The 24,715-nt window shown below is 40.9% G+C and overlaps 1 protein-coding gene across 1 annotated transcript in view; it reads right to left on the reverse strand.

The window, feature by feature from the left end:
- Positions 1 to 1,278: 1,278 nt before the first annotated feature.
- coro1ca (coronin, actin binding protein, 1Ca) overlaps positions 1,279 to 24,715 on the reverse strand; it is a 33,735-nt gene continuing 10,298 nt past the window's right edge. Inside the window, exons 2-11 of the mRNA XM_018668872.2 lie at positions 19,768 to 19,964; positions 8,560 to 8,682; positions 7,051 to 7,180; positions 6,686 to 6,867; positions 6,250 to 6,369; positions 5,803 to 5,907; positions 5,534 to 5,679; positions 5,263 to 5,320; positions 4,878 to 5,120; positions 1,279 to 4,123 (exon numbers count right to left, since the gene is read on the reverse strand). Of these exons, the coding sequence (XP_018524388.1) occupies positions 4,004 to 4,123; positions 4,878 to 5,120; positions 5,263 to 5,320; positions 5,534 to 5,679; positions 5,803 to 5,907; positions 6,250 to 6,369; positions 6,686 to 6,867; positions 7,051 to 7,180; positions 8,560 to 8,682; positions 19,768 to 19,962 (1,422 nt within the window). The 5' untranslated portion in view covers positions 19,963 to 19,964 and the 3' untranslated portion in view covers positions 1,279 to 4,003. The remainder of the gene's footprint in view (positions 4,124 to 4,877; positions 5,121 to 5,262; positions 5,321 to 5,533; positions 5,680 to 5,802; positions 5,908 to 6,249; positions 6,370 to 6,685; positions 6,868 to 7,050; positions 7,181 to 8,559; positions 8,683 to 19,767; positions 19,965 to 24,715) is intronic.

The raw sequence follows: 24,715 nt of genomic DNA on the forward strand, positions 1-24,715 counted from the left end.
TAAGGCTGCTCATGCCTCCTTTTTTATTTCATCCAGTTACTTAAACGGATGGTGTGAGATGTTCGTATCATAGCTGGTCAGCTGTGACGAACATGATAGTTTACAAGACCAGAGGACATAAAAGACTTTCAAAAGGTTTGGGGGGATTTCATCAAGATTAACTCCACATCTCTTTAAATATTTGTTTGTAAAATCTTCTAGTTTAGAGCTTCATGGTTTCTGATGAAAAACTATGGAGTGATGCTTCATACCAATGTGCTATTTATATGCTTCACACATTGTTTTACCTCCCATTGTAACACATCAAATAACTTTGTGACTCAGTAGTTTTGTATTTCTAACTAGTGTTGTAGCAGAGGCTTGTCATCAAGTATCACAACCTAAGGAGCATGTGCTGAAATAGTGTGTTGGGTTATTTTTGGTGGCTCAGACACAATAACAAATAGAACCAAACACAATGAATCAAAAAAGGCAAAACAAAGTGTCATCTCTGCTCCCAGTTATACAACAAGTCATTTTAATGTAGTGAAAATACAGAAAACTATTCATTTCTAACTTCTAGCTTTGACTCAGGGAACTGTACATTCATTTATTATCTGTTTCTTCATTATCAGTTTTATCTGATAATAAAATAACAGATTTATCTGTACAAGACTACCAGTACTTGTCTTTTTGACGATCTGCTTTTGGATGGTTGTGTGTGTTAATATGGAGACAGCTGGGGTGTGTCAATACAACATAAGATACACGCTGACGTTTCAGAACACAAACTGTAGTTTAACCATTAAAAAATAAGGCCATGAAAATACCAAACATGAAGCAATGTTACTAACAAGTATTTTCTGTGTAGCATAAACTTGATATATCATATTACTCTGTGCCATACGGCTCCAAAGACACATTCATGAGCCACATTTGCACTGACTGACATGTTCCTTCTTTATGATGAAAATGGGCACTGGGAAATTGCTGAGCCTGTTTTCAAAATTACACTTGTTTGTATATTTGTAAAGTTTTTACAGATTGATGTCTTCTGAGGAACAACTTGCGGCTGACAGCCACAGACAGACTGATGAAGATGTGAAGTATCGAGAGACGGACTAACATATCTTTGGTTTTGGTCTTTTTATGGGGTTTGTTGACAAGAAAAACATAGGATAAAGCCAGCCTTATCATTCAAAAGGTTTTCAGTGAACATATCCAAACATGGTAATGACTGAATGCAAAAGATACAACAACAAATCAGTACATTCACAAATTCAAAACTGCACAATGAGCCCATTTTAAAAATTCTTTATTAATTTTTCTTATAATCAATGTTTGATACTTGAAGCAAGAATAATGAACAAAAATGCTGAGCAGACCTCCACGTGAGGCTTCATCCTGGTTCGTTTTTGTTTCTGATTTTCTTTCTTGATATTCATATGACCTTCAATATAACCGAGGTTCTCGTGATGCATTTATGGCAAGGTGCAGGGAACACAGACAAGGGGAAACATTTATAACCCACCTCCCTTACAAATACCCTCTTCAGCACAACCACAAAACAAAAATGACTTAAAAAAAAAAGAAAATATGGTCATGTTATTTACACAGCTTTCACTCGTTTCTCTAGACCTTAATTACAAACATACATCTATCTTTCAACTGCACATTTCTCCAACCTACAGTGTCCCTTTGGATCGCTATTCGCTACTCCTCAGAATTTAGCTCTCGTGCCGACAGTGCTATAAAGAATCCATAGAGTGGCAGTCTGATATACAAGATAGGGCAGTATAATTTGTGTCAGCACTCTGTAGTTTTCCTGTCACTGATATTCTAAGACTCGCTGCTCATATTGTGTCTTGAAGCCACGATGACTGAAAAAACTGAGCGTTCTCGGTTTGACATCATTTTTACTTACGAAGTTTTGAATACCCGTACCGAGTTGGAAAGTGTCAAAATGCCGAGTGAAGGGGGGGGGGGGGCGGGCGACAATGTGTTTAACAAACCCCCCCGACCTGTAACGCTGCCTGGTGTATTGTGGGATGGGTTGGCAGGACTTCATGATGTCATCCAGGTGGGCTGACATACAGTACTTTAGGAACAGGGTCCTTTGAACATAGCATTTGCACGAAGTATAGCACCTCAAAGTGGTTTTAAATCCGGGCACCTATCAACTCTTCCATTTACTACACAAATCTATTCACACAACAGTCCCCTACAAACACTTCCATGGTCACCTCTATGGCACTTTCAGGTCTTTACAGTGGTAACAATTATTGAAGGCAAACAACAGACTGAACCATTACCCGTCTCAGCTTCCCACTGGGAAACCAATCTACAACGCCAAGAAAATAGAGCTTTTATCAAAACAGCTCGGATTGGACAATTCATCATTTTCATCATTCATCATTTTGGTAATAACCACACTGAATGGGGGCATCTGAGAAATAACCATTAAAAAACCCAAGAAGTGGAAGTGCTAAGAGGGATATAAGCACAGCTGGAACAAGAAACAGGCTAAAATTAACAGTGGACTATTCAATTCATTCAGGTTTGAGGCAAGTCTTGGATCTACTGAGTTCTTTTCACAACACCCACTCCCCAAGAAGAAACAAAGCAGGAACATCCATAGTGATGGGCATCCAAAAAGGCCAAAGACATGAGGCACATATTCACACACAATCTAGGCCTTAAAGGTCGATCACGAACAGTTTCTGCAGCAAACTCCAGTTTTAACACCAGATGGTTTTAAACAAGTCAAGACAGTGTGTGATTACTTGGTGTCATTTGTACAGAAAATACAGATCTGAGATGGCAGACGCTGCAAAGGAACAGTGACAAAAAATAATCCCACTACACTTGACTACACTTGTGTGTTGAGCTAACCCGTGAATACTAAACACTGAGGTCAGTGACTGAACCTCTCACAAAAACAAAGCAGGGCTGACGAGATGGTTTTTCTGCAGAAAGGTCGAAAATCCACAAAGCTGGTCTTTCCATGGGCAGCACAGAAAATGTCACAACCACCACCAACCAGTGTAACCGAGTCACTACAGTAGAGTGTTTACAGAAAGAGGAACATTCTAGGAGTATTTTTTCCCCACACCAAGAAGTGCCAATCAATCGGATTTGTGGAATGTATGTCTCTGATAAGCACACAGTGCATGTTAATGAAGCAAGCAAGCAAGAAAGGAATGCATGTTTATGTGGACTATTGTGTCCACAGTCAGAATGATGGAAAGCAACAGGAATGAAAAGAAACAGCAGTAAGCAGGCATTGATTTGTGCAGCTTCAGCACAGCCAGCAAGAATTTGTCATTTATGATTTATCTGAGTGTTTGGTGTAGACTGTGGCAGCTAAATGTGAATTCAATCAGAATGTATTTCTTTACAGAGTACTGAAATGTCTGTTCATAACTATTCAAATCATTTTAAATTTCAATTGTTGATGAAATTCTTCTCCTTGTATAAGCAGTCTACTGCATTGAGCTTCCCTGTTTGCATTTTGAATATTCCCACAAGATTAAGAAAGAAATACTGTTAAGGAGGTGTAAACAAAATTTACATTTTGGCAACATTATAATTTTGGGGTACGGTAACATGAAACACTGATCCCTACTTAAAAAAATATTTGGGTATACAATAGTAAATGGGAACTGCTGACGTTTGAATTTTCTTGGTCATTATTCTGAAACAAAAAGAATTATGTAAGACCTTTTTATACAAGTAGACAAAATAAAAAAATGACTGCCACAGAATAAAAGGAGTAGAGTCCTTTGTCACCGAAAAGCAAGAATATTTTCTGCTAAATTTGCCACACCTCCTTCTTATTCCACCTGTGTTAAACTGAGGGTCAGGGGCTGGCTAAGAAAAAGTTCGTCTGGAATGTTGCTGGGGATCGTTGCTGGGCAGGACTCAGACGCACCACTGTCATTGAGATAGGCAGTGACTGGTCCCGCCCACCCCCTCCCCCAGCCAATGGAACGTCCTGAATTGTAGCGGGTTGGGTAAAGGGTCTTTAAATGGCAATTTTGGACATTTGCTCTTCAAGTTTGATGATTCGCTTCTCCTGACTGCTGACCAGGTCCTTGAGGGATTTGATTTCTTTCAAGATCTCCTCCAGCTTGGCTTCAGATTTCTGTGGGAGACACAAGAGAGATGTGAGACTATTTGGCGTGTTTGTACATATTTCTATCACAATGCTGCTGCAGCCACCCTGCTGTGAAACAAACACACAAAACCAGTCACATCTGAATCAATTTCAAACCTAGCTTATGTCTCAATAGTACACAAGTCTCTGCCTGTGTCAAAAGCGCTCCCTACAGTCATGGGCTGCCAAGTGGCAGGGCCTGGTACTCTGAGGGTTAACGTGTTTCGCCAGCACTGGAGCCAAGTGGGTTGTGATTACAGAGCAGAACTGGAGAGAGACACATGGGCTGGGTCCCAGGCGGGTGGCTGTGTTGTGGGTGAGGTGCGGCAGGACGCCCAGCAGCAGGCGCCCGGAGCAGCAGCAGACCCCTCAGTTTGTGGGTCAGAGAGTGGGTTGAACAACATCTACAAACCACCTCATGAAGACAGCCAGCAATCTGCCCCACATACAATTTGTCTGCCTAATACTACAAGAAGCTTCAGTGAATCGACTACAAAGAGACAAGGCCAGCAGTAAGGGGCATTAGTGACTGAGACAGGACAGACTCTGATGTCTGATGATGTCTGAGCCGTTTAGTTCCCATCCTGATCACGTGATCGATTTTTACTGAGGAATTTTGAGCCTTAGACAAATATTTATCTAAATAAACACTACAATGTATATAAAAACAAACCTGGAAAACATGACATGTTCACTGGGCTACATTTATCAGACACCCTGGAGAGCTTAGGAAAATACTCACAATCGATGGAGTCGGGGAGGCAGACTTGTTGGCAGGGCTTGAGTTCTCTGTGTTCTTGGTCGCCTTGCAGTCCAGAATGTTCTTTTTGACCACCTTGAATTCACGGTTCTTGCCTGGGACGTAGCCGTTCTTGAGGGAGATGAGTATGGGGTCTCCGTTCTTGCCCTCAAACCACTCCTCAGCCTCCAGGGCAGGGTCTGGTCCAGCCGTGTCGGGGTACAAGTCGTCCTGGAACAGGTCCGACTGAGGGGGATGGGAAGAATGACAAGCTGTGAGGAAAAGTCTATAACCAGCACATTATGAGACAAGGCCTCACTACACTGCCTGTGATTCAACAGTGGAGTAGTGGCTGTGTGTGAAGTGGTCACTTTGGATGAGGACTCACCTTTCTGGGTACAGTCATCACGATAGGCTCACACTTCCTTTCATGCAGTTTATAGAACCTAGAAACACACAAATATAAAACAATTACCCACAAGTCAGTGCATTATTAAACAAAAATAAACACAACTGTCCTCTGAGATTAGTGATTATGTTCTGCCTCCTAGTGGTGAAGTTAGGAATTCCACATTAGATGTGGCTGACTAAAAATCTTAGCTCATCTCAAATTCTGCTGTTATAGATGATAATTAGCCATCCATCTTAGCTTAACTTACCTTGCAATTTCGCACTTATTGACATCAAGGCCCCTCTTGGTCATGTAGCCCATGCCCCTCTGGGGCTCCTTGGTGGCGAAGGTGTTGAGGTAGTGAACATATGGAGCCTCATCTGTGATTTCAAAGTAACGGATGCTGCTGTCACCCTGCCAGGAAATAAAGTGTTTTATTTCTGCATTCAGTTAAGCGAAAATCAAATTTAGACAGGAAACTTTGTGCTGTTATAATAATGCTTGATTTAATTACTGTCTGCTTAAAGGGGAACTTACCTTCCCACAGAGGTAAACAACGTTGGTGTCTGGGTCATAGAACGGCAACAGCACCCCGTTGCTGGTGTCCATCTCATTAACAGTCATGGGCTCATCCATGCTTTGCTGGGAAAAAGCATAATGATAAATCAGGATTCTGTAAGAGACTACAGATGCAGAAAGGTAGGACTTAAAAACCCTCAAAATACTCTCAAAAAATAGGAAGAAGTGGTTGTACTCTCAATAGCTGTGATGGTCATAAAGTTGTTAATATGACGTTTATCTTTGTTGTGTGTGTGTGGTTTCACATATACAGTTGATGTAAATTTAAAAAAATGTAAAGACTGAGGTGGAACTCGTCCTCAGCCAACTGTAAGCTCTACATAAATTGAATAATGCAAGTGTGAAATCTAGAAACCATAAATGCCGAACAGATGTAGTGTACTCAGCACTCATGGAGCAACTTACAATGTTCCAGAGGGCAAGCTGTCTCTCACTCATGCGACTGAAACCTGTGGTGAGGACGTTGCCATCAGCCAGGAAAATGGCCCTCATGGGTCGAGCGCCCTCATGTGCCTTCTCCTTCTCCTGTGAAATATAGTTTGTAGGTCAACACGACACGTCGCTTTTTCCTGAACAGTTAATTGTGTTCACTTATTACTTTAGTTTCGTTTCTTATTGCTAATCTGACACTCTGTCAGTTCGTATTTTACTGCAATTCCTGTGTTAATGTTTTTAGACATAACTATTCTTGTTTTGCTGTCGTATTCAAATCACTGCTTTAACGAAACAGTTTTCATTTGTTTCCTTCTGACAGTCAGAATCTAGATTAATATTTATCTCTAACATAATGTGGATACGCATGTAAACAAGATAAAATGCTACAAGAAAGAAATTTGCTTACAGCAACAATCATCTCCTTTCGGGGGTCGATGACACGGATAGACTTGTCCTTGCAGGCGGTGCAGATGAGGCTACCGTTGCGGTTCCAGCACACGTTGTAAATGACATCGGGGTGCATGTCCTCCAAGGTGATCATGGCCTCACCGGTGCCCACGTTCCAGATGAAGATCTGGTTGTCACAACCTGGTAACAGAGTGAAGTCAATGTGAGCAGCACATCAAAGTTACACACAATATTTTGTTTTAGTGTCAGCTGAAGCCATGGTGATGTGTTATAGTTTGAAAATCTGTGTTCAAACTGAATTTCAGCCAGTTTTGAATCCTTGGCTTTAAGTCTCAGGTTCAAGGACACAGAAACAGTTCTTACCAGCACTGAGGAGGACATTGCGTGCTGTTGGATGCCATGTGATGATGCCAACCCGCTTGGAGTGGCCCTCCAGTACTACCACTGGCTCAGACATAGAAGTGACGAGGCCATTCTCAGGAATCTGCCACACCTGTGGAGAACATCAACACCCCGGAGGTCAGGAACAAAGAACAGACAAGAACAAGGGACTTTATTTATTTGTTCTATTGTTGTTTTATCGTTTCAGCCTTTTGAGAAGCACTTTGCACAACAAACACCAATAGATTGTAGTTACCAAAATGAACCTGAGGGGGGCAGCAGCAACTAAAAATTCAGTGGCCAACACCAGGATATCGTTCAGTGACAGATGGGACATAGGTCAAATTTAAAAGAGCACAGTAAGGTTTTGTCATTATCAGACCCACTGGTACAATAATGGTCCCTCTCCCAATAAAATAATGAGTGTGCAGGCTGCAGTTAGTTGATAATGACTGAGTTAACTTTGAGGTCTGCTGCTGACACATGCAGTGGTTCTGAGGAAAAGTCTGATCAACAGGCTGGAAGATAAGACTAAAAATGTATATGACTGCAATTTCATTTCATCAACGTTTTTTAAATGCAGTACATACTTTGGGTTGGTAATTACTGATTGCTTAGCGTTTAAGGCATTATAAATTAAAATTATGCTTTTAATTCAGTTAAAACAGATGCCATCTCTGGCATTAACTGTTGCCTTACATGCCTTACTGATAATAAATTTTTGCTCTACAAACCACACTTCTTTAAAAACAACCCACGTACAAACTATGACTAGGATCTGCCACAATACTGCTTCAATTTTAAGTGCTACCTCTGTAGGATCTGTCTTTATTTAATCACAGCTTTTTCTTAGCATTCTGATAAGTTTTTGTTTACAGCTAAAGAGGGAAGTGCATGCTGACATGCTTTGCTTGGCCTATCATCAGTATGTAATGTGACAACTGAAATCCATTCTTATTGTAAAAAATGGTACAGCCACGCACACATTATGGTGCATAACTCTACCAGTCTTTAGGCTTTGAACTTTCCCTTTGAAGATCAAATGTTACAAAGAGCAGAACCATTCATAGTTCCTATCTCCATTATATGGCTTATACTTCTGCAAACATGAAATAAATATGGCACTGAGTCAGGGTGTGTGTAACAGGAAGTTAGGATTTTCAGGTGAGGAAGTGGTAGCCACCTAAACAGGCAGCACACTTTCATAGCCCAAATAAGGACATATAGAGGGGAGTACAACTACAGTCTCAAAAAAAGTCAGTGACCTCAGCTCAATAAACAGCTAAATCATTCCCCAGCTCTGATTCCTACAACACATATTTGAGCCTAATCTAATCCAGAGGGTGAGGCCTGCACCCATCCCCGAGTTAAAACAGTCTGGCCTTTCGCAATAAAAGTGTGTAGTCTCTTGTCATTTTTTAAATCAAGAAAATGTGATGACGTTTTCCTTCAATTAAAATATCTGAGTTCAGGTGTACGGGCAAACCTTACCATCACTGAGCAGTCCTCGGAGCCGCTGGCAATGACCTGATCATTGTGGGGACACCAGTCGATGTCTAACACCGGGCCTGTGTGACCACACACTGTTGGGTAGGATTTGTCAATGCGTCCCGTCTGTAAAGACAAAGATAAACAACACAGAGTAATGAGATTAGTCTTAGTCTGGTCCTGCTTAGAGAACATTGTCCATGCTGGAGGAGTGAGCATGTTTTGAAACAGGACAATTACAGTATAATCCTAAATCCCACCTGCAAAATTAAGCTCACACACACACACACACACACACACACACACACAGACAAAATCTAAGAAAAGGCGCTTAAATGGATTTATTCTACAGGCAAAATGAAATTACATGTGAGTGATGCAGACTGAGAGGAACTACTACAGGTCACCAAAGATCATAGTGGAGGCAGACTCTGGTATAGCTTATCCACAGCTGGGTCAGAACATTGTTTCAATAACATCAACTACATGGAGTCGCAAACTCAACAACCTTACTGTCTAAAACCAGAGAATCATCAGCCTTGGCTTGTCACCCCATCACTCAGCCAAAAAAAACAAAAAAAAAAACCCAACAAAAAACGAGGCTTCGGTTTTGTTGTGGCTACGCAGGAGCAAAGTGAGATTAGATTTAGCTCCTATTTGACCACCCACTGTAATTAAAGAAAGTTATTAGTGGTGACGTCATTATACAGCAGACACATGCCAACAGATGCTTAGTTTTCCACACCATCTCTTTAATTTAAAATGATAACCCTGAATCAGACACTAGACTGTGCCCTTTATGTAACCTATTTATACAACTCAGACTAAAAGCCTGCAAATGAATTTCTGACGCAAACACACACGCATGCACACAAAGGGCATTCAATTATACTGTGCATCCTCCTCTATCCTCCTAAAACCAGCCGGCAGCTAAACTTGACCTCTGGATCCGGAGAAGCAGGTGGTTTCTCTACATGCTGAGGTGACTTAGCAAACCCAGGCTGTAGAGTCTGAGGTGTCTGAGACACACCCGAGTCTGTGATGACTCCAAGTACCACCGCAGGGCTGGAGAAATGATGTCACTTGCTGTGGAAAGAGTCGTGCTGCTGCAGCCCTATTTAAAGCACGATGGCTTCCCTGATATATAAAAAAAGAGAAAAGAATCACTCACTGCCCACAGCTATTCTGCCATTATACTGAGAATAGCAACAAGAATTGCTTGAGAACTACTACAAACTCTAAGAACTCTATGTTCAGTAATGAGTAAAAGGTACAATAAAAACTAAGATTAAACCTCATGAGAACATAACTTGAAGCAATTACTGAAGTTAATCCAAACAACAGATGTAAGCACCAGTATCATGCACATCCACACAGTATGCTCAAGGGATTTACAATGACAGTATACTCCAAACACATTATAGTCCACACAAGCAAAATGACATGTTTTGACTAATAAGAAGCACTGCATTTGACATCAATGTCCAGACTGGCCAGATGAGCTTTAAATCTTTAACCAACATTTTTCTACCACCCACAACACACTGTTACCTGCAACTGCATGTTATGTAATTGTTTGCGTTTTTTTAGTGGCCCCAGGGACACAATTTTTCCAGTCTATTTCTTGTTTTAAAAAGGTAATTCTGAATCATGTGTTCACCCACTGCAACTTACAGATCCTCCATCTGGTGTGGACGTCAAACAAACTTGATGTCACAGATCTTGAGTATAGCAGTATTTACCTGCAGTGCTGTATTCAACAGCAGTTTAACAATAAGACACATTTAAGTGCATTTTTAAAACAGACACACGGTGAACTAGCTACAACTGCATCTAACTTATGACACTGAGTCCTGGTTACTGATGTGAGTTAAGTGACAGTCTCAAAGTCCCAAACAGACCAAGCTCACCACAAATTGTAAATTATGGCTTTTGTAGCCAAATGATTACACATGACTTAAAGCTTTCAAAAGACTGAACTGTCAAAGAGATATATACAGAAAGCAGTAAATAATGACCTTTTGCAGTTTACTAAGAAAGGTATCCTGATGTGCAGCGAACAGATCCATCACATTTTTAATTTTGGTGCATGACACAGTGACAAACAAAAACCCGGAGGCAAGCAGAGGATGCTGGTCTGGGCCTTGGAAGGACAGTCCAGTCCAGGATATGAGTGTCATGTTGCTCAGGCATTCCTCTGCTATAGCAGATAATGCAGCCTAGCAGAGGACACTATCCACAATGGTGTGGCTGATATCACCAAGTAACATGATTCATATCTCAGAGGTCTCATATTCAGTGAGACTGAACAGATGCATAAGATTATTAGGTCAGTACAGTTCTCTATAGAGGCTGGGCATCCATACAAATCACAGTATGAAAATATTAGGCCTGTAACCATGCGGTCACCTGACTGACACACAGTTGGGCTGTGACACATACTCCAGCTTCAAGTTTAGTGATCAAAGTCCAGAGTATGTGAGAGTGGACTCTGTGTGCGTGTGTACGTGTAGTATGTGAAAATCACAAGATCTTGTCTAAACCTCACCCTGACTGCAGCTGAACACACCCTGAAATCTACCCTGAAGCAGAGACTGTAAAGAAAGCAGACTTTGACACTGCTGTCAATAGGGGTATATGAGCCACCATCAGGTATCAGATAACATTACCATTAAATATGAGACGGGCGACCTCTCATATGCAGCTGAGTCTTATAAAATCCCACCTTCATTTAGTAAATCACAATGACAAATACGCCATTGTATCTGTGCATATGCATTTAACCACATAGAGACGTGTATTACAGCTTAGTTAAAACTATTCCTGCACATGATTTCCTGAAGTCAGCAGAAACAGGATACAAAGCAGGAAGCACCCAGACTGATGACCAGGTATAGCAACAGAAACATCATAAACAAACTAATCACGGGGATAAGATGAGCTAACAATTCAAAGTTATGTGCCACTGCACTGACTTTTCTTTAATAATGCTATTATGCTTACAGTAATGACTTCACACAAGATTAACCAGATAAGAAGTATTATGAATCATGTTCAGTGTAGTTCAAAATTTTGCACACCCACAAAAACAAGCATGCCACTGTCAAATCAGTTCTGTCATGTAAAACAGTTACTACCATTTCAAAACACTTTGGCGCCATGCCCTTTTATCTTTACTGCAGGAACAGGAAGCGTATGTGTACTAATATGGTACATTATCCACAGAGATGTTGTACTATTCATTAACACTTAATAATTACATTGTCATTTTATGCTCACTCGGCTGCTTTTATGCTTTAAACTGACAGACACAACTGAGCTGAAGAATTACAGCAGATGTTATAGTTTATGTATGACAAAAAGGGAGTAGATGATGACTGGGGCATGTTACTATATTATCACTGTTTACTGCAAATGCACAGCAAACTCTCATTTATCTGAACCTCAGACTTCAGGCAGACAATGTGGTGCAGTGAACATTTCATTACCAGTGAGGAGACTTTTCTTGCATGTAATTAGAAGCATGTAAACAGAACATTTCTGATAAGCATACATACATGTTTCATGTCTGTCCTTGCACAGGCCTGGTTGTCAGAGTCCACAAAGATTAAGACCACCTACAGGAGTGATCAGCACTTAGACCTCAACACTCAAGAGACTTCTCAGTACATCTCACGTGTTAATTCCAATTCAGATGTGCTACAAAGACTCCTACATCAACTATTAGATTCACTCCACAATTTTCCATCAACACTTCAGTAGCATAAACTAAAAAAAGAATTCTGTACTTTATGGATACCTGAAGCTGCTTCGGTTGACTTGTAGAAATGAACCATGAAGCACCAGTAACACTTGAGTTAAGCTGTGGAGCTCGACCTCCTGATCAACCCGGGCAAGGCAGAGGAGACGACAATGCGACCAGAGAGAGAGACGCGTTCTTTACATTCCACACCTTGGCCCCGGGGAGCTCTGGTATGGGTATGACTAATGAGAGCAAGAGGGCCGCTAGGGTGTCAAATATGGCACCCTTTGAGGTGTTAATGGTGGTTGTGTCTGATATACGTGATTAGGAATTCCAGAGTCTGAAGAGCGAACACAAGTGGATCTTGCCTCAAGCCTGCATAAACATCTGATAACATGATACACAAGACAGGAATGCTGTTTGCATGGAGTGAGATCACTGTAATTGTTAGCACTGCCAATTAACAGTTTAACTGAAAACAACAACCAAAGTTGCACATAAGGTAGCTCATTACACAAGCTTGGTGCAGTGGGATCACCTGTGCAGCTCAGTGTAGATAGGTTAACCTGTGGCAACTTGTTGCACTCACCCCCCTGTCCCTCTGGAAAAACAGAGCTTCAGGCTCATCTGCACATCTGTATTTGTCTTAAAATTTGACGTGAGAACGTCATGTACTAACCACAAGCTTAATGAGGTGTCACTCAGGAGAGGCAGATACAAGGTAATAAATCAGACAGTAATTAATCCCAGTCTTTGAGCCAGGTCAGACATTTTAGAGGCGATTTATGTAAGCGCTTACTAAAGAAAGAGAGCATGAGAGAGGTGTCAGACCAAACTAAACTGAAACTTAATTTGATAGAAATTTTATGTAATGCAGTTCAGTGTAATTCAGTGGCTAACCAGTGGCGTGTATGGAAAAGTTCAAACTCTGAAAAGTGATGACCAGAGATTATCTTGAAACAGGAATCTTATATGCGGTTAATGAGGCCTGTATAAGAGGTCTATTTATGTCAAAAGGCAAAAGATTCACAGACAGAAATCTTACAGCAATCCTTGCAACTGCAAATCAGTATAAATGTAAAACAGAAGAAGAAAGGGAATCCTCCACTTGTTTTCATCACAAACTTTTCAGTTTTACATGAGGGTATAACATATCTAAAACTATCTTGATGCTATTGAATTGAAGACACATCCATCCATCATCAGAGGTGAGTAACAGTTGCAGTGCATTTCCTATCTATAGTAATTTGAACCTTTAGCAGAATATTAAACATCTTGTCCTACAGTTATTTGCCAGTGAATAGGTTTTTGACAGCACATTGTTGCGCACCTGTGCAGAATCCGCTGCTGCTCACCTCCCATCTTATTAGAGCACAGGAAAACTGCAAGATAAAGCTGTCAAAAAGCAACCTTTCGTTGTATAAATATTAGAATTATGAAAGAGCTACCTACAGTGAAGCCAGCTAGCAAACTAACAGCAAGACGGAGGGGAGCAGGCATTAAGATTTTATCAACTCTAATTCTCTTTAAAAGTTTTATCAAAACCAGATGTCAACAGTTTAAAGGAAAATCACCTGTACATTCAGCAGATTTAAGCTGCCATAAATATTTACTCAGTGCTTTGATTAATCCAATCATGAAATATGTAATCAGATGCAGGGTTTGCAAAATATATGAAGAGCTTACACCTTGGCAGACAGGTGAACAGTTATGTAGGACTGCTGGTAACATCACACTTTCACAACACCGCTAAAAAATGGGCTCTAACAGACTAAACCAGCCAAGCAAGAAAAACATCTCCAAGGCAACCAGCCTACAGGTACAGGAAACATGCTTCTGAGACATGCAGTGCAGAAGTGAGCATCATTTTGTCCAGAACAAAAAGGGGGGAAACTAATAAAAACAACAAAAAACTAAACAAAAAACACCCACATCAATAGCAAGGGGCAAAACTCAGCAGCTGAATACCTAACATGTCCATAACTACACTACCAACGTTTGTATCCTTCGAGAGGAATGTCTGACGCCTAGAAAACAACCGGTTGCATAGCAACAAGTAAGACTGCAGAAAACGAGAGTGAATCACACAGCGATAGATACAAAGCACAACACTGAAACACAAAAAAATGGATGAAGATTCCCTCAAGGCAAGAGGGGACATTCTTTTCATTCACACAAGAGGCCTGCACACTTCGTTTCCTTGCAGCCCAACATGTGATTCACACATGCACATCACTAAAAGGGTCTTCCGTGTCTGGTGTCCTGTGCTTCTCAGAGCTCCATGGAAATTTCCTTTTACAAGTCTCTGCATCTGTATGGTTGAGACAAACAGCTGAAGCAGTAGCAGCAGCAGCGGCAGCGCTGTCACACTCGGAACTTTTTCTTAAGATTTACAACCTCTGAATGATAGGGCAGGAACAATACAAAGCAGCACACTACAGACTGAGTGGAAACCTGAGCTATATATAGCTGAGGAGATTAGGTAGACATACCTATACAGAGACAGACTGTAGATATGCTCTAGCACAGTACATTTCTGGTACATGGCTAGTGAAACTGTCCCGGTCATAGGATTAATTCCAAACAGTGTCAGAGACAAGTCCACAATTTCTGAAAACATTAGAGACCTGTTTGCTCTATTGCCAGTGGGAAGTATTTGGGGCTGCTGAAATTATGAACCACATCTGTTATCAGTATCCAAATGCTCCTGCAGCACAAGATCCTGCAGCACAAGGTATTTGCTAACTGTACAAAAATGGGTTTCCTCATAGTCAAAAGGCATTGTTAGTTAGTGGGTGGCTACTGATGGCAGAAAAAAGTATTTTCCGGTATGTCTAGGATCATAGCAATTACTAGACTAGACTATCCACTATGAGAGGACATTTAAAAAGAATCAGGAGGGTTATTAACTTCAGTCATCTCTTTGATGAGACTGCTCTGAATAGATATTGTATTCTCTATGAAGGATGGCCTCTGTCCACAGTGTCTCCACATCTTCCTACTGTCTCCCCAGTGCCTGCTGTGATACAGTCCAGCACCTGTGGCGTGAAAAAATGATGAACTGGAGGAAGAGACAGCATATGAAAGAAGATATTTTTAGAACAAACATGAAACGTATCAAAGGTGGACCACCCAAAAAGATTATTTTGTGATTTTGTCTGCCAGATCAGTGTATTCATGTGCAACCAGTTAGTTTGTGAATTACTCTTCTGCTCTTTTGCAGCTGGCAGCTAATGCATCAAATGGCTGAAAATGGCATTGTACACACCATCCGTTATTAAAAAGTATCATAGCTTTGTTCTAAGGTGCACAGCTAAAAAATAATGTCTGATTAATTTATAAAAGCTATCAGGGTTCACAGTTCTATATTAATAAATTAGAAATATGATTCAGCAATCCTGCAGTTATACTTATTATTACATTAAAATAATTATCTAATAACGGCACTTGGATACAGTGAATGACTCTGTGACAGAGACAACATCTGACTTCAACCCAGTTCTCTCATCTTGGCCGCTCTTCATATTTCGGCCTATCCCAGAATTCACATGTGTACCGACACTGCATGAAGCAGCCAATAGCAGGGCAGGGAGGAAATGGTCTTGGAAGGCTGTCAGGCAGGGAGCAGTGAATGACCATATATGGTAAAATCTGCAGTCAGCAGGACTGAGCGGCAGAAGCGGCGAAGGCAGAGGCGACTGAGTAGTGTAGAGGTCTTGGAACACAAACTGACCAAAGTATGGGGAAAGACCCTGGATTTCAGGCACATGCAGAGTATTTCTGTGTGAAGACACAGAGTGCAGCTTACTTAGCAGCCAAACTGGTGTATAAGAGACAAAGCAGAAATAATGTGTCACTGTGCACACACCCAGGGATTACTAACAGCAAAGGTTGAGCACTGGATGAATGGTGCATTGAGGGATTGAATCCAAATTAAACACACACTCCACATCTGATCGTCCTTTCTGCACAGAGGCAGCGTTTGAAGCACTAACGTGGAACATGCTTTCTACATTAGGCAATACACTATGTGGTGTTAAGGCTGGAGTTTAGGTCAAGCTTACACAGAAATAGACAAAAGAGGAATCTACAGATGCTAACAGTTGACAAAGTGACTAACACACATGGAAAATCAAGATGCTGATGGCTAAAACAGGACAGAAAGCATGGAACTTTTAACAGTGGCATACTTTGATAAATCAAATATGGGATTTCTAGACATAGAACATAAATCACAACCAATGTAATGATTTACCGAGACTTTCCTTCTCTTATGCTGAGCAGACAGAAAGGAATTATCAGGATTTTTTCACTGAATACTTGGTAGCTGCTGCATTCACTCCACAGCTTCCTTCATATGGAAATCAGGGAATAAATTAGCAGGCATCCAGCTAAGAAAAAGAAAGGGGGAGATTGAAAGCATGAGGGAAGGGAATGACATGTGTTGAGCTGGACATCTGATGCCCTCTCTATAAATCCCTGTGTTCTGACAGGAGGAAGCAACAATACTCACGGCTGTGCTGAGTCACGGCGGCCTGCCGCACTAACCTCACCCTACTGAGTCACACAAAGGCCCAGCTCTATCGGTTGAGTACTCAAAATGAGGCTCAGACCTCAGGTCAGGTCACAGATCCACAACACCAACCTCTGAACTCCAGGAGATGTTTTTCCATCCATTTCCAGATATATACAGTCATGTTTTTCCTGAATATAAGCAGAGGGAGTACAATGCTTTTTTGAGGGCTCATAATCTGAGTCATTTATTCTCCTACTGATGAAACATTGCTACAACAAAGACGTTGCTCAGTTGCATATGGTTTAATTGTGAAGGGGGAAGGAGCATCATCACACTTCTGCCTCCCCCCAGTCAAAGTGTGGTGATGACAAAGGGCTGCGCTGGGAGTAAGTGTAGGACAAAGGCCCTGAGCAGCTGGCTGCCCACAGAGACTGCGAGCAACACAGCATAGGCAGATGGGTTAGCCGGACAGATGCACCCTCACATTAGGGACGGGAAGGGGTTGGAGGGTGGGGGTGTTTAGGGGATGTGTGTCCTTGCAACATAATGCAATGAAACCCGACTGATTTAAACTGCAACTGTCCTTCAATCAAGCAGAGAGTTTTATCACCACCACAAGGCAGATCTCATAAAGTAAAGCAGACACTTTGCAGTTGCCACAATAGCACAAAGAAAAGCATGCTTGCAAATGAGGTTAACCAATTTCTAATTAAGCGACAACATCATAATATTATTTATTCAGTTTATTAGAGATGATCTCAGGTGCTGAGAGCAACTGTGCAATACTGATCCACTGCAGTGCGGTGTAGTCATACTGTTTGCAAGAACAGACTCGCCCCACTTTTGAGACCTGCATTGCCAGCTGAGGCTATACTGAGATTTCCAGATGGACCTGCTTTGTCAGAAAAATTCATTTGAGAATAGCATAGCTATAAAACCCAAAAATAGATGTGTGATAGAAAAATCACAAATAAGTTAAAAAAAAAAAAAAGAAAAGGAATGCCCATTAATTGAAGATATGGAAATAATGCTGTTCCTATGTCTCAGTAGCTGACTCTCTCCTTTATGAGAAGCTATAAAACTGGTTTGGTGGCAACACATACTGGTCACACTGTCCTAAGTCATAACATACATACACAGCACAATTCTTGAATAACATGGTATTTCCTTTTCAACTCCAGCTTCCCAAAAAATGGCCTGTTGAAATGAGGAAAACATTATATCTGAAGGATTAGTCTGTGTCACGCCTGCCAGCTTGAATGTGGGAAGATCTAAAAATCAAGAGAGCTTTTTTTAATCTCTCACTTGAGGAAATTGCCTGAGGTTTGCTCTGTACATAAAGACCTCAGTCTCCCACCACTTTTTAATTCAGTAGTGAAAGTAGACTTTGTTCAGCAGACACACCATTACTGTACTGGGACATGGCATGCAGAGGGCAGCTCATTCAAACACAGACACAGAGAGAGAGGGCAGGAGGAGTGTGAAACCAGTCGAGCCCGCAGCCCACCTCCAGTACAAGCTCTGTATTCAATGAGGTGCTGAGAGGTGTAAGCTGTGTGATGACAGGCCTAAGGGATCGGTCCCCTGTGCCAGAGCCTTCTCAGATGACATGGTAGTGTACTGGTGTACGCTAATTACAGGCCCAGGTTAGATCTGTCAACAGTATTGCAGTACTTATGTCACTCACAGTGTCAGGACCTGCCACTAAGGCCACTGCTTGGAGCTGCCAAACAGAAACAGCAGCAGCCAGCAATTCCCCACTATCAACCAAAATGGCACCCGAGGGCTCTCTGGGGTACATGCCAGAGACCCCTGATGGATTCAGTCTGACCTCTATAGCACCTTAATTAGACCAATTATGACAGCAGGGTTAAAACAAAAGGGAGGGACATAGTCACCCAGCTAGCAACTAGCAACTTGTTTACAGCCAAACACTCTTCAAATGCTGTCTTGCCCAACCCAACAGTAATTCTAGTTGAAGTGGAGCGACTCCTTATATGGAGGCTAGACTCAGGAGACTGTTCACTGCAGGGCTTTAGAGTAGTTTCTGTTGTACACATGAGGGTGTGTGAAACAGACCGCTGCTAAACATTAATCCCAAGGTACATGGACATGTAGAGACAGCAGTCCTGCTGGTAAGAGGTTAACCCTTCAATGCAAAACACTGGAAATAGGTTTGTTGCTCTCACAAAAAGAGAAAAGAATCCATTTGATTTTTTGTTCAGTACTTGCTACCTTTTATGTGATTTATGTTTATATTCATGTCCATTCAAATATAATCCCTTGGATTTCCTCAGCTTTTCCTTCTCTTAATGTAATCAATGACGTGAAGACAATATCAAGATTCCCCCACACCCGCGTCTAAAAAAAAAAAGTAATTTGATCCACTTAAATCATCTGTAACAAAAACATCACATGCCTAACAGCTCTCAAAAGGCACACAATGCCTTTAAAGGTTAATATTACACCATTCAATGCACCATTTTTCTCAGAGTGAAGACAAAACACGTTACCTTCAAACCAGTCTTCTATTCTATTATGTGTGTAGCTGAAGAATGTAATCTCAAAATCTAGTTTCTGAACATACATGTTCATTTCACTGCTCAAGTGTTTGACAGAACAGACACAAGACTGAGATTTTTACATTGTTAAAGCCGTAAATTTAGAGGTGTTAAATGTGCAGCCTTCCCTGCTAATGGTCACTACAATCCAAGGGGCCTTAATGTGCAATGAATATATCACAGCAATCTGCTGTCTTCACCCAGCTGGTGACCAAAAATAGTGATGTGAAAGTACAAAATGTGCACCAAAGTAAACCAAACAAAGTGGCTGACTCCACTACAGAACTACAGAAGTGATAAAAACTTCCTAAAAACACAGATTAACCATTGTGCTATCAGAGGCCAGCCCTGACTCATGCACAGTCTTCATTCACGATGCACCATAAACTTACCTTGTGAAGAGGGAGAACGAGGAAAGCTCCACCACCACTGGCCTCAATGATTATGGCAACAAATTTGGGATTGACTGCACAGAAGGCGCTGTCCCATGTGACCCTTGAAACCCGGATATCATCGTAGCATTGGTCATTCTTCACCGCCTGGCCAAAGACGTGACGGAATTTGCTCTGCCGTACAACTCGTCTCATATCTGTGGAGAGAGCAGAGATTAAGGCTTACGATCACCAACAGTCACAAGAGAGCAGGTATACAGGATAGAGGCCTGCAATATGAACCATCCACCACCAACACATCGACTACTTGAGCTAGTCAAATGAAACATCCCATCCACACACTGCAGCAAAGCTGTTGGAACAGACTGAGATCATGTGTGAGCTTATTTTCCATAACACATTCCCTCTGCAGATGTGTTTGACTCTCTCACTCTGAGGGTGTTTTGTAACCACGCTGCTACTCCATGGGTCTCCCTGGGATTTCTGGGCATCATGGTGCTGACAATTTCAAAGAATTAGTTTTACTAACACATGTTGTAGATTGTGAATATGGAATTAACATTTACGCACTATTTTGGAAATGAGAGATGACGATACTACAGTGGCACAGCTTCATTGTTCCTTTGAGAAAAGCCCTGCTACTTTGATACAGACCTTTCTACATTTTGTTTCATTAACCTTTATTAAACACTACAATACGCCCCATCCACTGGTAACATCTATTATTGTGTTTGACACTGTATTTTTGTTACATACCTCCAACAAGGTATTGATTCTCAAGTGTTGACTGACTCATTACTAACCTTCAAACTAAAAAAAAAAATCTAAAGGAGTTAACAATTTTGAGATTTCATAAAGATACAGCATATAACAGCAAACAAAAGTGCTTGATGATATTTCAAATGGCTTCAAAATGTTTCTTTTCATTCTTTTCATCTTCTGTTGTGCCCAATATTAAACATCTGAAACACTAAGACGCATCTGTGGCACACTTAGAAAGAGCCTCTTCCAAAGGAAAATAAGACATACCCAATCCAAACACAAACAGACTTTGTAGCTGGTTCAGCTAAAATCTTCACCAAGACAAGAATCTGTTGGCAGACAAGAGAGCTTTGGAAAACAAGCCCATTCAAAAGCTACAAGTCCCACTGCTCTGCTTACAATAACAGACCACTTCCAAAGATAATGGAAAGCTGGCCAGGTCCAGATAAACGACCAGAACCAAGGTCCAATCTTACCTACAACCTAGACAAAGACGAAAGCCCTTTTTGGTTTTGTGAACCTCTTCAAATCTTTTTTTTTTTGACACAGCACATGGTAACAGTTTCCCAGCCTGAATCACCATCATGACCAAAGCACAGCACAGGATGTGGGACATGTTTTGGAGGTGGTTTTCCATTGTGTGTGTGCGTATATGCATGAGTGTTTGCAAAAGAGAGAGAGAGGGAAAGAATAAGCGAGAAAGACTCGTATGGCATGTTTCCGACAGGACAAGGATCGCAACACAAGCAGGAAGTTCTTCCTGTAGGGATGTGGGAGTGTCCCAGCCCAACTCTTCTGTAAAACATGTCAGTCATTACAACTGTTTATTTTTTAGATCTTCAAACCCGATGGGCTGAAAGACAAATTTGTTCAAATTAGATCAAACAGTTAATGACACTTAAGTGTTAATCTTCCTTCAGCTGAGGAGGAGTTACGTCAGATTCGGTAAATCCTCCCCTAAATTTATCTGGATCAGAAGTGCATTTGTCTAGGAAACTAAATTTGATTACTCCGGGAAAGGCTGACGCAGACCAAGAGCAGCTGACTGACTTCCAATTATGAACAGTCTCCAGAAACGCTGGTAGATATATTCAAGTTAAAGTAGTACTACATTTATTTTGAAGGCAAGACATGGATACTCTGTCCAAGATATTTTATTCTCTAATTTCTAAAAACACAGTATGTCATTGGCAGCCAGGAATCAGTTTTTTGTCACTGCTGAGAAAACTTTACATAATCACTTACAATTACTTTTCAAGTATGTCAAAAATGGGAAATGAAAAGAAAAGAAGTCGTTCTTCCTTACTGTGATGTTATGGTAGTCTGGGGCAACACTCAACAAGGACAACTTTGTCATGGAGGAGTGAAGTTTGTGTGCTACCTTTAGAGCTGTAGATTAGTCACATAGCTTGGTTGAAATAGAAGCTACATGTGAACGGACACCTAAATCAGCTACCTGTCTAGCTGTGGACTTAATAACGGCCATGTCAAAAAACTTTTTGTTACAATGTGAGCAGAAACTTCTGCTGCTGCCTTCTTTTACTGGAGGTTTGCATTTTGTCCCTGTTGATTGACCATTGTTTTATTTACAGCTAATATAGTGAATATTTACAATATGTAATATAACTCTTACATAAGTGTCCTACTGACATACACAAGGCAGCTTTCAACATGTGCAGTATGTACTGAATGTGCAGAAAATATCAGCAATTCTAAATGAGGTACTGTGTGTATAATATGCATGAGGCGAGTTAGACGTAATGGTATTTCTGCCCTCAAGCAGATATTCCCCTCTATGCAATATGTTGTTGCTGGTGCACTTGTATACTACATAAACTTATGCAGAGGTGAAAAGCCCTAGGCTATTTAACAATCTACTGATTCTCCTGCCAAATGTATAACTCTACTGCAGTTAGCAAGACAGAGTAGACTGGGACTTTAGCAAGCCTGCCATATAGCCTCGTTAGACACCACTAAGAAGAATACAAATTTGGCTTCTTGTGACTTCAGGCTTTATGCTGAGCCACTTGCTTGATCACCTCCATTATTCCATTCTGCTTATATAGTTTTAAACAATGCATTGTCAAAGAATAACTTATATGTTATATAATTATCTAATTCTGTGGTCATCAGAGCCATAAATGCAACTTAAGCACAACTTAGAAACTACAGTTCACAACTCCAGGTGTGACCCGAGGTGCAACGGTCTATACTGTATTCAATTTCCTTGAGGAACAGAAATTTCACACAGTGGAAATTTAGCTTGATGAGCTCACCTTCCTCATCTCACATTTCTTTTCATTATTCAATTAAGCAAATATAGGAAAATAAACACTTTAAAAATAAGATTTTGAGGAAAATTATCGTATGGAATTGGAATAAAGTTGAATATGGCATATCTTTTAAACTGAATGACTGCTGAGTGTTTGACAGACTAATTGTTTGCCACTAAAGGGCCAATTACAGCTGGTCCCTACTGGTTGTCTAATGGAACCATATGCTCTCTTGGTAGGAATGAGTGGCCTTTCCTGAAGGGGAGGGAGTGAAAAAAAGGGGGGGAGCAAAGCAATCACTGACTTATGAGGCCATTGCAAGTTCATTGGCAATTCATTGGGCAGAGGAAAGAAAGGTAATCTATTTTTGATCCTAAGAATGTTGTAGCTAAATTGAATTTGGGATATAATGTGAAAGCATGCCTTTGACAAAGTTCCTCAACAGTGATTTACAGTTACATAACTTGATGAGATAGACTAAGGATGTGGCTAAGATTGTCATAAGCACCCATAATATAATACCAGGTCAGAGTCCAAATTCTGAAAACGTAACTGCACTTGGATTTTTTAAACTGCCGTTGGTACAAAAAGCATCGCAGATATTGTAGGTACTGGAGACGTCATTATTCTGAGACTGGACAGCATTAAAAACCCTACAAGAGTTCTAGACTAACGTCAGACATGACGGGAAGAAGAATCAGGAAGGTATACACAGTAAACAACACAAACAATAACAACACATGGAATGGTGGCAGTGAATGACAGTAAAGGAACAGCATGTTCACAAAGAATGATGTTATCTTGTTTGGCTAATGTAGTGATAGCTCAGAACTTGAGCTGGGTTAGTAGGCTATTGTCATTACCATTCTGTCCCATCAGACCCATCTATTATCTGGTAATGTGACATCCCTACATGTGGAAGTAGGCCAGTATAAACATGGTGAGTGGGTAGTCAGTGTCCTGCCCATCAGTGATGCTGACCTCTGGTGTTGCATCAGTTAGGCGTGCTGAATTTTACGTTGGATAATAAGCTTAGTCTTGTCTGCAACATGTAAGTGCAACAGTAAATTTATCCTCAGGCAGCAAGAGTCATAGTTGTGTCAAAGGTAAATAAAAAATAGTGGAGCAAAAACCCACTATATGCTGTTGGCAACTGCATGGGTGTTTGTTTGGCTGTAATCTGTTTCCAAGACATGCTTAGTAACACAGACATGCTGCTTAGCAACATCAGGGAAATACCAACCCAGGCAAAAACACAATAAAATAGTAAGAAATACAAACCAATGTCTTAAAAGTTTACTTATAACGCCAAAATGAAAACAACTGTTAAACTTAATTATATCTACACATTTGGAATTATTCTGCGCCTTTCAAAACCAGGCGAAGTGTAATGAGCTCAGGCTCCGAAACATGACTTTAGTCTGGAACACATTGACACTGACAGTGGGCTGTGTTGAGCAGCTGGAAGCCAGACCAACCAGAAAAGCATGGGAAGAGGTTATGACGATGATGAGAACAAGAAGAGCTGCATTTGGAGTTTCAACTGAGCACTGATGTGCTGCCTCTCAACTTCTGAACCTTGTGAAGAATTACTTTGGCATTGTAGATATAAAATGAGGCATGACTGTGTGGTCTATTTCTCACCTATAATGTAAACTGGTTTTGCTGGACTATTTAAATCAAATGTCTAAAGCAGCCACCATGTCTTTCCTGTTTCAAAACCTAAGGCTAAACCCAAGGGCAATTTATTAGATCAGGTGCAGTACAGTTTCACAATTGTGTCACTGAGGAGAAAACTTTTCAATCATCTCATTTGTTGGATAAAGGCTGATTTAATCATCTGCAGGTTGATTTCTAATGATGATACCTCTAAACCACATACAAGGTGCAATCAAAAGAAGAGAAAACTCCAA

The sequence above is a fragment of the Lates calcarifer genome, linkage group LG13 (assembly GCF_001640805.2).
Source record: "Lates calcarifer isolate ASB-BC8 linkage group LG13, TLL_Latcal_v3, whole genome shotgun sequence".
NCBI lineage: Eukaryota > Metazoa > Chordata > Actinopteri > Centropomidae > Lates > Lates calcarifer.